The sequence below is a fragment of the Onychostoma macrolepis genome, chromosome 08, assembly GCF_012432095.1.
Source record: "Onychostoma macrolepis isolate SWU-2019 chromosome 08, ASM1243209v1, whole genome shotgun sequence".
In the NCBI taxonomy this organism is placed as follows: Eukaryota; Metazoa; Chordata; class Actinopteri; order Cypriniformes; family Cyprinidae; genus Onychostoma; species Onychostoma macrolepis.
This window is the reverse complement of record NC_081162.1, coordinates 7,309,694-7,327,364: the sequence shown is the minus strand read 5'-3', so window position 1 is coordinate 7,327,364 and position 17,671 is coordinate 7,309,694. Positions and strand designations below refer to the sequence as shown.

General features: G+C 36.0%; 2 protein-coding genes across 3 annotated transcripts; one reads left to right on the top strand and one right to left on the bottom strand.

Moving 5' to 3' along the window:
- Positions 1–5: 5 nt before the first annotated feature.
- On the bottom strand, positions 6–16,547 carry LOC131545460 (dickkopf-related protein 4-like). 2 transcript variants are annotated; one of them, XR_009272435.1, is made up of 6 exons: positions 16,420–16,547; positions 3,419–3,636; positions 3,094–3,213; positions 2,889–2,973; positions 1,646–1,963; positions 6–1,208 (listed from the first exon to the last, which is right to left on the bottom strand). XR_009272435.1 is itself a non-coding variant. In XM_058784288.1 (5 exons), the coding sequence occupies exons 2-5, from the start codon at positions 3,521–3,523 to the stop codon at positions 1,722–1,724; spliced, it is 552 nt and encodes a 183-aa protein (XP_058640271.1). In that variant the 5' UTR covers positions 3,524–3,636; positions 16,420–16,547; the 3' UTR covers positions 6–1,721. The 2 variants fall into 2 exon arrangements, 1 of the variants encoding a protein (XP_058640271.1); XM_058784288.1 differs by having other exon boundaries at positions 6–1,963.
- On the top strand, positions 6,222–17,379 carry LOC131545457 (chromaffin granule amine transporter). The gene is made up of 16 exons (XM_058784285.1): positions 6,222–6,908; positions 9,404–9,533; positions 10,845–11,169; positions 11,285–11,343; positions 12,975–13,058; positions 13,586–13,678; positions 13,837–13,926; positions 14,026–14,069; positions 14,185–14,245; positions 14,482–14,577; positions 14,954–15,032; positions 15,160–15,211; positions 15,862–15,925; positions 16,177–16,296; positions 16,476–16,609; positions 16,697–17,379. Exons 2-16 carry the CDS (start codon positions 9,419–9,421, stop codon positions 16,802–16,804), a joined length of 1,524 nt encoding a protein of 507 aa, XP_058640268.1. The 5' UTR covers positions 6,222–6,908; positions 9,404–9,418; the 3' UTR covers positions 16,805–17,379.
- The last annotated feature ends 292 nt before the right edge of the window (positions 17,380–17,671 follow it).

Sequence of the window (17,671 nt, the reverse complement as noted above, 5' to 3'; positions counted from 1 at the left end):
GTAGGCAGTTCAGCTGCCTCAGTGAATCCAGTCAGAGCAGTTCGAGTTAACAGACTTGCCCTCCAGAGAACTTAACGTCAGAAGTGTTATATGGGGATAAATAATTGAATGGAAAAGTTTGAGACCAATTTGTTTTTGGGTGGACCATTTGTTTAAACTATAATATGAACGTGCAACAATTTGCCTGTAAGTTTTCTACTCTAAGTGAAAGGTTTCTTTTGGGGTTTTTATACCAGGAAAGTAATGTAGGGTGTAACTTTGTTTCATTCATTTGGGATTAACTGGATTGTTGGATCATTGTGGTTTACTACTTGTGGCAGCTGTTTAATGCGAGTGGTGTATTTCTGTTTTTTGGATTATTGTGCCACCCTTGCCCTGGTGCATGTTTTAAGAAAATGGACCGATAAATCATAACGCAGTAATATTCCATAAAATAAGAAACCTAGTGACATTTAAGGATGTAACTTGATTATATCTATTAAATGTAGTGTCATTCAGTATAATGTTATTCCTATCTTTACAGGTTGTGATACCAGCCAAGAGGACAGCTGGCAAATGTGTAATCTTAGCTGTGTGAACTTGGTGCCAAATTAAAGTGACCTCATTGAACCTGTAACACAATCACTATAGCACCTGCTTGGCCTGTGAGGCAAATGCATGTTTGTCATTGCGTCACATTATTTAAGATTAATGTAATGTTTAAAAATCTAATAGCTTTGGATGGGTTTTATTGAATAATAAATCGATCCCGTGAGCTCTAAACCAGGTTACTGATAAACATAAATTCTTTGTGCGTGTATTGTACACTTTTAAAGTCTGATTCCATTTAAAGTGTCCTCTTAAAATGTAATTGGGGGGCCTTTAAAATGTTCTAACTTTTTCTGGTTATTCAGATAGAAATGAGAGAATACTGCATTGTTGAATGATGTTGAAATACATTTATTAAAATCCAGTAGAAATCGCTTAGTTGTGTGCATTAACAAGAACTCACCGATCCTGCTCAAAGAGGCCATACAACACTGCACATTATACAGCTCCCTTATGTTTAATTCAGTTCATCAGCTCATTAGATGGGTGTGCCAGGACCTGAACAGGGTGTCTTTGCACAGCAGAGATAATGCTGCTGTGTGCCAGCTCAAAATTCAGTGTGAAGATGCAATGCTGCATAAAAGCCAGACTAAAGAAGTGAGGTCTGCCCACCTCAGCCCCTACAATAAAATACACAGTAATTGATGTAAATGCAATTATGAGCAGCATTAAACGGTAAGAAGACGCCTATGAATTTGGCCTCGGATACCAGAAACAGTGTAGTGCTGATCAGTGTTGGGAAAAGTTACTTTTAAAAGTAATGCATTACAATATTGCGTTACTCCCTAAAACGGTAACAAATTACGGTAGTTACTTTTTATGGAAAGTAATGCGTTACGTTACTTTTTAAATCTGGTTACTGGTGCTGATAGACTTCCAGGAGTTAAAGACGAGGTTAGCAAACTTATTAGTTAAAATACCCGACAGAGGGCGCTCAACTCAAACTTTTATGTGCATAAACGGAAAATCAAAGCCATGCTCACTGACTTTTCTACACGCTTTAGAAGCAAAAGAATTATAGAAACAACTTTATTTAGAACAACCTCGTTATCCTTACTTCAAAGATACTTTAACCATACATGTCTGGTCATGTTTCTCGTTAGTTTTTCCGCTCAGACTGTGTTTGTCTGTTGTCAGCTCCTCGGGTCGGGGTGACACACGCCCTGCCCGCGAGGGCTGTGGGGCTGCGCCCGGCAGAGCAGGTTCTTGTCGCAGTCGCAGCGCTCCAGTCTTCTGCGGAATTTGGCGCGTCCCCGCAGCAGACACACCTCGCCCAGCGCGGGTACGCGCTGACATCTCCTCCCAGTCAAGTAGAGCGCGCAGCACAGACCCTCCTCGCAGTCGCGCGAGCGCACGCACGGGGACATCTCGGGCGCTGGGGGCGGAGAATCACAGTGAGGGTCAGTCAGTCAACTAAACATTAATCACTGCAGTCAAACCTAGAAGAACTTGAGTTTTGCTTGAAGGTGCAGTGCTGTAACCGATGTTTCGAAGTTTCTAGTTTGAAAAGGCTTTTTTTTATTTTGGACTTCTAAACATTCTGTTCAGCAAACAGTGTGTTTAACTGTGAATAAATTGCATTTTGCTATTTCAGCCAAGTTTTAAACATTTTAAAATGCCCTCAGAAAAGGTAATCATTAACAGTTTAATTTGCAATTTAATGCACACATTTCTAAAAATACACATTTTCAATTATCAGTTGTTTTCTAACAAAACAAAAAAACAAACATAAGACAGAGGCATAAAAAGAAGATATTTTACCTTGTCATTTAAGAGTTCACTTTTCAGATTGTTGATGTCATTTTGACTTTTTTTTTTATTATTATTATTTATGGAATAGTTAGGCCTAATTAATTAAAAGGTGAAAAATATAGCGGTAACGGATGGTGACAACCTGAGGAAACAATTTAAATTCTATGCAGTATATTTATATTCTGTATTCTTAGATTTAAGACAATATGTTTTTTTCCTCATAAATTATCTTAATATGAAAATTGATTTCCAGCCACAACGTTTACTTTATCAATTCACATCTAGGAACTGTTCATTTTGACTTAACAGTTTGATAATTTGTCATTTTAATCTTATTGTACTGTAATATCCTGTTGTTGACACAGCAAAATACACCTGTCCTCTGCAGAGTTTTTACAGCTGATGCAGACAGAGAATGTATGTTGTTAATGTTTTCAATAATGTTGATAATGGAAAATTACTAATAGTCAATAATATAGCATCGCTTGACCAAAGGTATGACCCAAAAACATGATTTTAAAAAACCCCATAAAACTATCTATCCTTACCTTTTTGACTTCCTCGCACATCCAATTGAACCTTTGTCTTGGCAGCATTGCGCTGTTTCTTCTTTGAGCCTTTGCATTCAGTTGCCTTGTGAAAAACAGAATGTGAATGTAAATATTCAGAAAAATTGGCATTGCAGGTTTGAGATTAAACCATGGTTGGACGCAACTTCAGTTGATTACAATACTGAACCAAACAAAATCTTACTTGTGCAGCGGTGCAGTCTTGCGCAGGAGGTGAAGCTGTTCTGATTCCCTGCACAGCTGAGGTTCTTCTAACAGAATTATGGGAATTTACAACTGTGTCACTCTGTAGATGCAATACTGACTGGAAGAGATTGCCAAACAGACAGAAGTAGTGACAACATGTAGAGTTACTCTGTTTTTAAAGATAAAATCACATGCATGCATATAAGAAATTATATTCTAATAAATACCAATAGGCTTTGTGTGTTCTTTAGCTTTGTAACATTGTTCCATCATAAGCATATGAAAGCAAACAAAAAAAAAGGTTTAAGAATATAAATTCTTACCTCTTGAGAGTTTGTCATTTCTCTGGAGGAGCGGATAATGTTGGAATCCAGGCACTGTACAGCAGAAACAACAGACAGCCAAAACATGACATAAACTGTCTGCATGGTTGTATCCAAACTGTCCTGACCACAATGAGGCTGTGTGCAAGACCAAGACGTCGAGCTCTAGTGTGGAAGAGCAACCTGCTCCGTGTTTTAATGGACCTACGGCAATTACCCTAATTAAACATGGGGGGAAAAAAATAAGAAAAAAGAAAGAATGGGTCTTTCATTAGTGGTTACTTTCTGAGTGTTTCAATGTTTATAGTCTCAGCTCATGTAGGAAGTGTGTAGTGCATTGCGGTGGTAATTAAGGCAAATTATGGCCCATACGCATAACAAACATGAAAGCTTGGCTGTACCTTTCATGGCACGTAAATCCTCATAGACCCTTTACACATGTAACACCTTTGAAACTTGTTATGATGAAAAATATGACATCCTTTAAATGACAGCCATCAGTTAACCGCATCAGTAGATTCGGATGTAAGTTGCTTCCTGGAACGGAACAGGTGATTATCTGCACCTTGAACGCTGGCTTAGGGGGGAAACTCAAAATCCACGTTTCTCACCGGGCTGGGAGGCAGATAATAACAGTGACACTACTTTGTTTAACCAATGTGAATATGTTTAGCCACTAAATAAAAATGTCTTGTTCAGCCTAAACATTCTTGTCGTGTCAACTACAGGTTTATTGTTTAGCAAATTATCAATTAGCAACAAGTTGTTTTAATTTGTCATAGCCTAATTCTTATATACAGCTTTACATGACCTGTGATCTTTGAAATCTTGTAGAACTTGGAAAGGCAAAGTAGTGCAATAGGATCATTAATGCACATGTAACTCAAATACACTGACAACCATACAGTCAGCAAACAGTAAAACAATAAACCTGTAACAGTAAATGCATCATTTATTCATGCTTTTTTTTATCTCTATCTATCTATCTATCTATCTATCTATCTATCTATCTATCTATCTATCTATCTATCTATCTGTCTGTCTGTCTGTCTGTCTGTCTGTCTGTCTGTCTGTCTGTCTATCTATCTATCTATCTATTTATCTATCTATCTATCTGTCTGTCTATTAAGAAAACTCAAAAATTAAAGCAATAAATTAAATTTATTTTGGCAGAGCTTTTGACCAAAGTTACAGTTACCTCAATGCACCAAAACTAATATATATATATATATATATATATATATATGTGTGTGTGTGTGTGTGTGTGTGTGTGCACATTTTTGTGAAAAGTCAGGACATAGATTTGTATAATGACAAAGGTATGACAGGTATTACAAGGTGAAGGTGACTTTTCAGGACATTGACCCATGTCCCCACTTTTCAAAACGCTTATAAATCATACAGAGTGAGGTTTTTTTTGGGGAAAGTTACATTTACATTTATGCATTTAGCAGACGCTTTTATCCAAAGCGACTTACATTGCATTCAGGTTACAGTTTTTACATTTTATCAGCTCTTGCTTTCCCTGGGAATCGAACCCATGATCTTGGCGTTGCTAGCGCCATGCTCTACTATTTGAGCTACAGGAAAACAGGAAAAAAAAAGTCTCCTGTAAGGGGTAGGTTTAGGTGTAGGATCGGTGTAGGGCAATAGCACATACAGTAAGTACACTATAAAAACCATTACGCCTATGGAATGTCCCCACTTTACACAAAAACGAACATGTGTGTGTGTGTGTATATATATATATATATATATATATATATATATATATACTTTACCAAACTGAACACTAATCACTCGAATGGTAACTTGAAACAAAATGTTTTTATCTAATATAAAATCTTTTTTTAACAAAATGTATTCTAAATATTATTAATTCTGAATAACAAATATGTACAAGTCTTTATAATGCTTTACCAAAACACACATTATTCAAGGGATTGTGGGTAGCCTGTTTATTTGAGCCTCTGTACCAAACTTGACAGTAAATTTTTGCTATGTAATATTATAAAACATTGCTCACACTAAATTTCCTATAAGTTGATTTCATCTAATGTCAACTGTCAGCTGCGTGAATTGTTTTACATGGTTTTTTACTTTTCCAGAAATGTCATCTATATTCCTACATAATTGTTGCTATCTATACGAAGGAAGGATTCCATTTTAAACCAACAGTACAATTTCCTCTAATTAAATGAAATGATTCCTGTCAGAACTGGTTGTGTTTTCTTTCTTTCTGTGTGAGTGTGGGGGCTTAAAAGGCTTAAAAAACATACTAAATGGTGTTTTTTTGAAAATCTAAAAATGCACAAAGTTTCCTGTAAGGGGTAGGTTTAGGTGTAGGGCATTAGCACATGCAGTTTGTACAGTATAAAAACCATTACACCTATGGAGATATACCAGACTGTGTGTGTGTGTGTGTGTGTTTATTTGTGCTGAACAGAGGGCAGGTGATGGAAGATCACCCACCAGTCTTCAAACCCTCGGGCTGATTTACAAAAGCTAGTCATGTACTCCAAACCCAGTGTTGTTTTAGTATCATCAGTTTGCTATAACAGTTTTTGCTGATACTTTTAATAACATTTTTATAGTTTTATGTTTTCATTTGTATTTTAAAGTTTTAGCAATTTTATTGTCTTTTGCTATTTTTCTTAGGTTTTTTGTCTATATAGCTTTTAAGTTTTAATTTATTTTATTCAACATTTATATTTTTATTTCAGTTAATCTAAATTTTATTTCAAGTAATCATAGTTCATCATATTTAGTGTTTAGTGAGTAATTATATGAGGATTATATGAGGTTATTGTATGTGTGTGTGTGTGTGTGTGTGTGTGTGTTGGGATATTTGAATTACCAGAGATGGCACAGGGCAAAGGTGAGACCTGTTGAGTCATTTAACATTTTCCATAGATGTTCAGTGGCTTAATGGATTAACATTACACAGGAAATGAAACTGACACAGGCAGAAAACAGAACCATATGATCACAGGTTATGATGCATCTGTAACGGAAATACACCATCACTCTATTGCTCTCATATACAGACTTTTAATATTATTGCGAACACTTTAGCGTAGCACATAACGAACAATCACCATTGGTTTCACAGTGCAGCGATTAGGTCACTGACTGAGCAGTATTCACATGTGAGAAGTAGCAGCGGCTGCTGATTGTGTGTGTTGAGTCTGGATGAGAGATCACAGATAAAGGCTCATTGTGATGAAAAGAAGCCTGCAGGTCATTCACCTACCCAATAAAGAGCAGCAGATGCACACAATTACTCTTGCTATGACGCAGTGTTTGTGTGCGTGTGCGTGTACGTGTGCATGTCTGTATATTTCCTCCAAAGACCCCTCAACAGATCACATGCAGGCGGCGGTGGACACAGACTCCAGCAACACTCACAGTCCAACAAGTGACCCCTGCATCACACACACACCTGCGCTGGACATACACTCGTGCACTGAAGAAGAGAATGCATCCTAAGGTAAGACTAACTTTAAAAGTATTGTTTAAGATATTTCTTTTACGTATAATATACATAAAAGGCAATAATTTGATTTATTAACCACTTTCATATAATGTCTTGATCGAGAGACTGATTAAAGATTACAAATTGTTTCATGATGTCAGACAATTGTGTTTTATGATGATTTTTCTTGTTTCATTATTAAATATTATGGAGCCTTATTTCAAAATACAAGATTAGTGGTTTCCAAAATACTAATAGGTTAATGGGTAAAGATTAAAACGGTACAGAAAACCCTCTCTTTAAGAAGTATTGAAAGTTTGGGAACACAAAATGATGATGTTGGCAGGTTAAGAGAATAGGGAGTTAACTAATGTTGGAAACGTTGCACACATGCAAGTGTTGACACAGGTGTTGACTTGTGGATCAGCTCTTATTGTATGTGCTCATAGCATGACGGGACAGGAACAGAGTGGAAATACTACACAATTTGCATTGGATTGTTGAAAGGAACTGAAAAGCAGAACACTTCTCATCTGCATGAATTAAGAATAAATTAATTAATCTGAATTAATCTATCACCAAAAGGTTTTTTTTTTTTTTTTTTTCGTGTCATGTGATTACCAATGCTGCATTTATTTGACCAAAAATACACTAAAAACAGTAATATTGCAAAATATTATTACAGGTTAAAAACAACTGCTTTATATTTTAAAATGTAATTTATTCCTGTGATGCAAAGCTGAATTTTCAGCATCATTACTCCAGTCTTCAGTGTCCCTCAGAAATCATTCTAGTATGCTGATTTGCTCCTCAAGAATCATTTATTATTCTTATCAATGTTGAAAACAGTTGCGCTACTCAACAATTTTGTCTCTATATGCAAAATTATAAAGCCTTTACTGTCCTTTTGGATCAATTGATGCACTCTTGTTAAATAACAGCATTGCATTTCTTAAAATAAAATTAAATGTAGCCTATACATTGAACTTTTGAAAAGTGTAAATTAATACAATGTTAGCATTAGTATTCATAACAGCATATGACAGAAGTACATTATCTTGGAGTTATGTAGAAAAGAAATTCAATTCAAAAACGTAAAATGCCGCTCTTTTTCACAAACTAAATTGATAAGACATTGACAGTCAAAGATAAAAGGAGCGTTCTGAAACACTGAGACTGTTCCTCATGTGCCCTACAGCAGCTGTAATCATATTGTTGAAACTCAATCACACAGCACGTAATTCCTGCCCTGGAACAAAGAGCTCATCTAGAACAAACCTGTCCTCAAGCCCTTTTACACATCCCAGAAGACTGCATAGAGCCCTGAGTACTGGTATAGTGACTACATTTTGGGTCCCGACTGGATATTAGTTGGATGTCAATTAGAGCAGTAAGTTCTCGAACTTTTTAGGCCATCTCTGATAAAACATATATTTTTAAATGTATAATGTCACCATAATGTAATTTTGTAATTCATAATACATCATTGGGTTTAGATAAATCATGTTGCTGCAAGATGCTTATCGTCCATTGACCTGCCCTTTTCAAATGGACCCTATCAAAATAGCATATGAAAAACACCATAGTTTATATATTGTTTTTCTGTGGAAGAATTGCGTATTTCCAGGTGTTAATATGCACAGTTTGAAGACCAATTCAAACATGTTTTAAAATAAGAGGTAATGTAACCTTTTAATGTGCATGTATCTGTTTAGACTTCTATTTTCTTTGGGTAATTTCTAACCAGATTTTGGAAAAGATAGTGTTAATGCCACTTCTTGGTGCCAGGCTTGTGTACACAAGCTAACAACCAAACCTCAAACTAGCAAGTGAGGATCTAACATCTAAACAAACACAGTAAATGCAGTTTACAGTTACTGCTCCATGTAAAAACGAATTCCATCTGTGTGTCAAATTTGAGTCGAAAAAAACCCCCGAAACATTTAAAGCAGGTTAAAATAGTTTTTTTAATTATTATTATAAATATATGAATCAAATTTGTACATATTTGTACATTTTTTAAAGATTTAGGCCCTCAGTCATACTCTGTGATAGGATGCAATGGAGTTAAATGCCTCCAGAATCCAAAATCCAAAATCGGATCTGTCTCATTTTTGAAGTTTGCATCAGATTCTGTTATTTTCCTGTTAAATACTATGAAGCTACAGTATTTTGAAACACTCTGTATTGTATCAAGCGCTGTATAAATAAATATGACTTTATGTGACTCAAATAACTATACAATATATTAAATATTTATCATGGTTTCCAACATCTTCAACGTTGATAATAATAATAATAATAATAATAAACGTTTATTAAGCAGCGAATCAGCATATGATTTCTGAAGGATCATGTGGCACTGGAGTCTTTAGACATGTACCTGTTGTAGTCAACAAATATTCCATATAGTCTCTCAATTAATATGAGATCATCAAATCTAAGTGTATAATACTTAACAAACGTGAAAATACATACTGTGGTAATCTGACCCATGACTGTGTGTCCAGTGACAGAGGTGGATCATGGCTATGCGGAACCCTATGGACTGGATCAGAGAGAGCAGGGGCTCTCCTCGTCTGGTGCTTGTCATTGTGTGTGTGGCCCTGCTGCTGGATAACATGCTGCTAACAGTTGTGGGTAAGTAAACAGCCATCCTAAACAAATAATAAGGTTTTTCACTAGGAATATGGATGCAGGGAATTGCTGCTACTTAGACACATTAAATGTAGCCTATATGTACACCCTGTTGAAAAAAACAGCATATGCTGGTTAAGTATGTTTTGAAGCATGGCAGCTGGTTTGAGCTGGTTTAAGCTTGTCTTTAGTGGGTTATGTGCTGGTTCATGCTGGTCCTAAGCTGGTCATGAGCTGGTCCTGAGCAGGAACTAGTTGCTTAGGACCAGCATAAACCAGCTCAGGACTGCAAAACATACCTAACATATACCTAGCATATGCTTGCTAGTCCTTTTGCCTTCAGAACTACCTTAATTCTTTGTGGCATGGATTCAACAAGGTGCTAGAAACATTCCTCAGAGATTTTGGTCTTTATTGACATGACACAATAATACAGTTGCTTCAGATTTGTGGGCTGCACATCCATGATGTGAATCTCCCATTACATCACTTCCCAAACGTGCTCTACTGGATTGAAATCTGGTGACTGTGGAGGCCTTTTGAGTATAATGAACTAATTGTCATGTTCAAGAAACCAGTTTGAGATGATTTGAGCTTTGTGATGTTATCCTGCTGGAAGTAGCCATCACAAGATGGGCACACTGTGGACATAAAGGGATGAACATGGACAGAAACAATACTCATGTAGGCTGTGGTGTTTAAACAATGGTGGTATCAAGGGGCCCATAATGTGTCAAGAAAAGATCCCACACCATTACACCACCAGCAGCAGCCTGAACCACTGATACAAGGCAGGGTGGATCCATACTTTCATATTGTTTATGGCAAATTCTGACCCTACCATTCAAATGTCACAGCAGAAATCAACAGTCCAGGCAACCCTTTTTCAATCTTCCATTGTATTTTGGTGAGCTTGTGTGAATTGTAGTCTCAGTTGACAGCAGTGGTACCCGAAGTGGTCTTCAGCTGTTGTATCCCATCTGTTGTGTGTTCAGAGATGCTCTTCAGTAAACCTTGGTTGTAATGAGTGGTTATTTGAGTTATTGTTGCCTTTGTATGAGCTATTCTCCTCTGACATCTGGCATCAACAAAGCATTTTGAAATTAAAACATGAGAGAGAACGTCAAGCATTATGCTGGACAAGCAACTCTGCTCTCACAATGCCCATGACATTTATCTTCTTGCATCTGCCCTGACCTCTGTCTCATACAGTCCGCAGCAGGCGGAGCGGAAGGGTTATTCACAAACACACACACACACACAGATACTGGCTCTTCCTCTTACCATCCTCACGTCACCTCTCATTCTCTCCAGTTCCCATCATCCCAACCTTCCTGTATGCCACAGAGCACCAGACACAAGAGCACCCGTCTGCCACCCCCTCTGAGGCTCAGCCCACCTACACCTCCATCTTCTCTCTGTACGACAACAGCACCTACACCCTCAGCACTGCCAATCTCACCATCTCCTCTGGTGCTAATGGAAGTTCAGGGCTCAACAGCAGCTCTGCTGAGCGACATAGGTGTAAAGAGGACAGTGAGTTTTTGGAAGAGGAGAATGTGAGGGTTGGGCTGTTGTTTGCCTCCAAAGCCCTGGTGCAGCTCATGGTCAACCCATTTGTGGGCCCAATGACTAACAGGTACATAAACGCTTTGAGCAGATCATCTAATATGACTGTTATTTAACTGAAGTTATAATGACAATAGGGGGCTGAATGATCTAATTCACATTTCTGATGCATGCCTGTTTTATAGGATTGGATATCACAAACCGATGTTTGCTGGGTTTGTCATCATGTTTGTCTCCACAATAAGTAAGTCACACTGTAAAAAATGACTCTGAATTTAACGGTAAAAGGCTGTAAAAATGCTACAGTAAAAACCTGGCAAATGGTTAATGGTAAGTTCCTCTACTATATATGGTGAAAAACTGTATTGGACATTATATGTAATTTTACGGTAGTAAACCGTTTTTGGAGGGGAAAAAATTATGTATAATTTACAGTGAATAACCGTTTTTTGTTGTTGTTGTTGAAATAACTATGTTTCTTCAGTTTTGTACATTAGGGTTGCATGTTACATCTAATGTTGTTAAATTGATGTTTATTGCATTATTTCAGTTTCATGTGTGTTACCATGATGGTGTTTATTGTTTGTGAGAATGACACTGTGCACCTTCTAATATATGTTAATATTTAAACTATAACTAAATATTTAAACTAAATATTTAAGCTGCTTGTGATAGGCTTTAGTTCATCATGTGACTCTCATCACCACCTGCTTTTGGTGGTCATCAGTGTATTACAAAGGTACAAAACAGATTTTGGCACTTCAATAGGTTGGTATAACAACATTATATCAGTTATAATCAGTTTATGGTAAAATTCTGGCAACCACAACTGCCAGTTTTTTACCATAAATTTTACGGATTTTTTTTTTTTTTTACAGTGCATGTGATGCAACTGCAAGTCATAAATATTGACTGGTTGTACAGTTGTTCTCAGGGCCGGGATCATGAATAGTTCAGTTTGCTCATTATCCAAATTCCACTGGCTGAAAAATCTTTTAATGGGAACTCTATTCATTGCATGATTAGAAATGTGTGTCATCTACTTTACTATGACTATTAAACTCTGCATGAAATGGAAATTCATCCACTCCATTTTCTAAATGCTTATTGATATTATTGAGCTTATTGTTATTGATCTTATTGTGAACAGGGGTTAACAGGATAGATCACTCAAAAATTTAAATTATGCCATCATTTACGCAAGTTGTTGCAAACCTGTAAACTTCTGCTGAACATAAAATAAGATATTTTGAAGGATACCAACATGTTTCCAACATTCTTAAAAATATCTTTTGTGTTCAACAGAAGAAAGTACAGATTTGGAACTTTAGGGTGAGTAAATGATAACAGAATATGAATTTTTGGATGAACTATTCATTTCATCATGGCAATGAGTTAATGTATATTAAACTACAAAATGCATACCAAATGTTTGGTTAAAATTTGATAATCATGCATATGAATATGCTGTGTTTATGATGAAGAAATAGAGGAGGACATGAATTTGAATGAGAACAGGATGTTGGTTCTCAGCTCTTTTACATTGAAACCCTGTTGAAAAAACCAGCAAATGCTGGTTAGGTATGTTTTGAAGCATGGTAGCTGATTTGAACTGGTTTAATCTGGTTTTCAAAACAAACCTAACCGGCATATGCTATTATATGGAAATCAAGTGGTTGACTTTTGAATATGAACATTATTGTCTATTAACTACGATGGAGAAATAATATGAAACTTATTGCACGTAAAGTTGTTTGAGTGCACTACTGTGAGCACCGAGTGAGAAATTCAGTATATTTTTACTTGTTGATGTGTTTTATATGGTTTCACTTTATATGGCTAGTGCCAACTACACTTTGAATGCTTTTTTTGCAGTGTTTGCCTTCTCAGGGACATACGCGCTGCTGTTTTTCGCCCGCTCATTGCAGGGAATTGGATCATCCTTTTCCTCTGTGGCAGGTATAATATGTGTGATTTAGCATGCTTGATATAATGAACTAAATATTGGATGTGTATGTTTGAAATGCCATTTTTAAAATGTCTCACTTGATCAAACATACAGTAAAAATAGGAATAGTGTGAAATATTATTAGGCCTACAATTTAAAATGTTTTCTGTCTTAATATATATTTAAAAATGTAGTTTATTCCTGTAATGCAAAGCTGAATTTTCAGCATCATTACTCCAGTCTTCAGAGTCACGTGATCCTTCAGAAATCATGCTAACATGCTGATTTGGTGCTCAAGAACATTTCTTCTTATTGGAAAACAGTTATATAGCTGTACCTTTTTCAGTATTGTTTAACAAGTAAAAAGTTCAAAAGATCAGCATTTATTGTAACATTGTGAATGTCTTTACTGTAACTTTTGAACAACTTAATGCATCCTTGTTGAATAAAAGTATTAATTTCTCTCTAAAAACCTTAGTGAATGCAAATGTTTTGGCTGTAGTGTATATATGATAAAAATGACTGTGTAATTCTGTAGGTCTGGGAATGTTAGCAAGTGTGTACACAGATGACAATGAGAGAGGAATTGCCATGGGAATCGCATTGGGAGGACTTGCCATGGGAGTGCTCAGTATGTTAATGTAGTATTAGGCTATATTTGTCTTCTAATGTGCTTTACATTACAATATAACAATGTAAAGTAAAATCAACAACTGGAAATCACTAGCAATATCTAAATGAAATGAACCAAATGACAATTTTTTACACTGCAAAATGTATTCTTTTCAGTTGGAGCGCCATTTGGCAGTGTCATGTATGAGTTTGTTGGTAAAAGTTCTCCCTTCCTCGTCCTTGCCTTCTTGGCTGTGTTTGATGGAGGTAAGATATTAGTAAAACTTATAAATTTGCCTTTTTAAATTCATAGAGTTACATCTCATTATTTATCCAACCGTTTTCAATACACAATTTCCACACCAGCCCTCCAGCTCTGCATCCTTCAGCCCTCAAAAATATCTCCAGGGGTGAGTAGTTCATTCAATAGTTAATGCGAGTTATGAAAGTTAATAAAAGATAAGAAATGTGTGTGTTAGTGTTACTGTAAGAAGCGGGAGTAATTGTTATGTGCCTTCTGTTCAGAGCGTGGAAGGAACACCATTACTCACCCTGCTGAAGGATCCCTACATACTCATTAGTGCAGGTGTGTGTGTAAATAAAATAAAATCAAATACATCCTCAAATACTGCCCACAGTTAAACCAGTTTAAAAAGTTGTCGTGGAGGTGTAGTAGCAGTTTCTGTAATTACACATATGCCTCCATATAATCACGGCCGAATGTTTTGATGTGAACAACTAAAACGATTTGTAAATGAAGCGGATGAGGAGCAGTGCTGAGTGAATGGAGAGTAAGATTATGGTTCCTGTATATAATTACAGGGTCGTTGTGCTTTGCAAACATGGGGGTGGCTATTTTAGAGCCCACTCTTCCCATCTGGATGATGCAAACAATGTGCTCGCCAAAATGGCAGCTTGGTAAGAAACTCTATTATTCCAAGTCATTAAAATGTGATTGAAACAAATTCACTTCCTGCTTATTTAGGTAATTTTATTACATTCCTGTTTGTTTCCTCTCTCACACAAATGTAATATTAAAGTAGTTCACTTAAAAGAATTCAGAACCATTTTGTCATTAGATACCTCCTCGCAGAGGACTAAGTGAAACATGTGGCTTCTTCAGAAGATCTGTGGTTTTTCTGTATAGTTCAGTCAACTGATATGAGTTGGAAGAAGCCAGCTAAGAGGTTCCTGATGGTGCCTATGACCCTGTTAAACATAATGACTGCTTTTTATTTGCTTATCTTTTCTGTGGTTCTGTTGACTGAGCTAATCATGGCTACTGATGTTGCAGGTATGGCTTTCCTACCAGCCAGTGTTTCTTACCTCATTGGGACCAATCTGTTTGGAGTACTGGCCAATAAAATGGGAAGGTAATACATTTTCTTGCATGTCTCAAAATAAATAAATTAAAAAGCACATATTTAAGTCATTTTGGTGGAAAAAGCTTTGTCTACAGAGATGAGAACTGCATCATTTAGAAATGCTTCTCTGATGTAGGTGGTTGTGTTCCATGATCGGCATGCTTATAGTCGGCATCAGCTTGCTCTGTGTGAGTATCACATATTAAATCATATTTCAATACACTTTGCTCATGCATGCTTGAACTATGTACAAAACAAATACACTGTGGTTCAAAAGTCAGTAAGTTTTTTTTATTTTTTTTAGTTTTTAAGAGAAATTAATTTAATTAAGGATGCATTAAATTGATCAAAAGTGACAGTAAAGACACTTATATAATGTTATAATATAATGTTATTTGAAATATTTCTATTTCAAATAAAGTCTATTCTTTTGAACTTTCTATTCATCAAAGTATCCTGACCATGAATCATGGTTTCCACAAAAATATTATAAAAAATATTTTTGATAATGATAATGAGAAATGCACCAAATGAGCATATTAGAATGATTTCTGAAGGATCATGTGACACTGAAGACAGGATTAATGATACTGAAAATTCAGCTTTGCATTACAGGAATAAATTACATTTTAAAATATATTGAAATAGAAAACAGTTATTTAAAATTGTAATAATATTTCACAATATTGCTGTTTTTACTGTATTTTTCATCAAATAATATAGTCTTGGTGAGCACAAGAGACTTATTTAAAAAATCTTAATAAATATTACCGACCCCACACTTTTGAATGGTAGAGTATAAGGACTGTGGTGATTGAAACATGTGAATTTGTTGTAGGTTCCCTTTGCCAAAGACATCTATGGGCTTATTGGTCCCAATGGAGGGTTGGGATTTGCTATTGGTGAATATTATTCATTTATTTCTCATGCAATTTTTAAGTGAAAGTTCCCACAAAATTAAAATTCTTTCATCATTTAGTCACCCGCATGCTTTTTCCAAATCTGTATGTTGTTGGGTTTTTTTTTTAAATGTCTCTTAGTTTTTATTTTATAGACTCCCATTGCTTTTCACTGTAAAACTGTATATATTTTTATGTATATTAAAATTTTTCATGAGCTCTAAATGTGCAACTCTAATCATTTGTGCTTGTAGGAATGGTTGATTCATCTATGATGGCTATAATGGGTTACCTAGTGGATATTCGCCATATGTCTGTCTACGGAAGTGTGTACGCTATTGCTGATGTTGCCCTCTGCATGGGATTTGCTGTTGGTAATTGCCCTTAATGCATTTGTATTGGAATCAATTTTTACTATTAGACATGTCTTGTACAATTTATTCTTATTCTGTCACAATTTAGATCTATTTTCTGGTCAAAACTTGGTGTTTGCTCACCCTAAGTGCTCCAGGAGCCACACTGACTCTTCCTTCTTGGTGCGTTCCTACTGCAGGTCCATCGACTGGAGGGGCCATAGTAAGAGCCATAGGCTTCCCCAATCTCATGGTGATCATCGGCATTATCAACATCCTGTATGCACCCCTTTGCTTCTTCCTCAAAAATCCTGCTGTTCGGGAGGAGAAGATGGTGAGAAACACAAATGTGACTGTATGCATGTCTGTATCAGTATGTTTACAAATGCTTCGTAATGACACCTGACATTTGTTTCTCAAGGCTATTATAAATCAGGAGTGTCCAATGCATGTGAAGAGCTACAATACGCAGCGCGGGTACAGGGATTTCCCTCTGAGTGATGAAAGTGAGGAGGACACTGAAGAGTGATGCACATATATTTATAAAGGAACTTGCCAACAAATCATTAGGACCTGCAGCCCTGATTCAAAAGATTTGAAATGATTAATATAGCAACTTTCCCTATCCTTCACTATGATCACATTTTTGTGTACAAATGCTTAGTGCGAAGTAAATATTGTTTTTGTACGCTTGTAAAGTGTTGTTTATCCTGTTTCTTGTCACGTCAGTGGGTTTGAACGAAATAAACAGGCCTAATTTGACAATTTGATTTGATTGTTTTCATCATGATGTGCATGTGAAGGTAGGATTGTGCATCAGTAATGAAGAGAAAATCCATTGTGAGTGGGATGCCAACTTCTTTTGTGCCTCTTGTGACACACGGTTAATTTCCTTTGGATATGCATCAAATGTTATTGAATTTAATGATTGTGATTTGCAGGGTAAAAGAGTAGGAAGTTACAGACAAAGGGAACTGATATAACTTCAAGTTCGACAACAAATTTGAAACCATAGATAACTTAATAACCGGTTCTTCTTGGTCATTATATAAAACAGGTGCCTTTTGTGTCCCTCATTAATATACAAATACTGACATGAACAGCAACTACAAACTCTATGCTATTTCATGAATTTAACACAAAATGTCCAGTTATATGCTGTAAAAGTAATAAGTGCAAACTGATTGTAATGTTTTTGGACACTAAGTTGCATGTTTACAAATAAATGAAAATGTATTATAGTGTAAATGTGACCCACTTATAGGATGTGAGTGCATTTTTTTAATGTAATTTCATAATTATTAATAATATTAGTCAATAATATTGTCTTTGAAATATGGTTAAAGTGTACTGCCGAATATACCGACAAGCATTTATGGTAAACATACTTTAATGT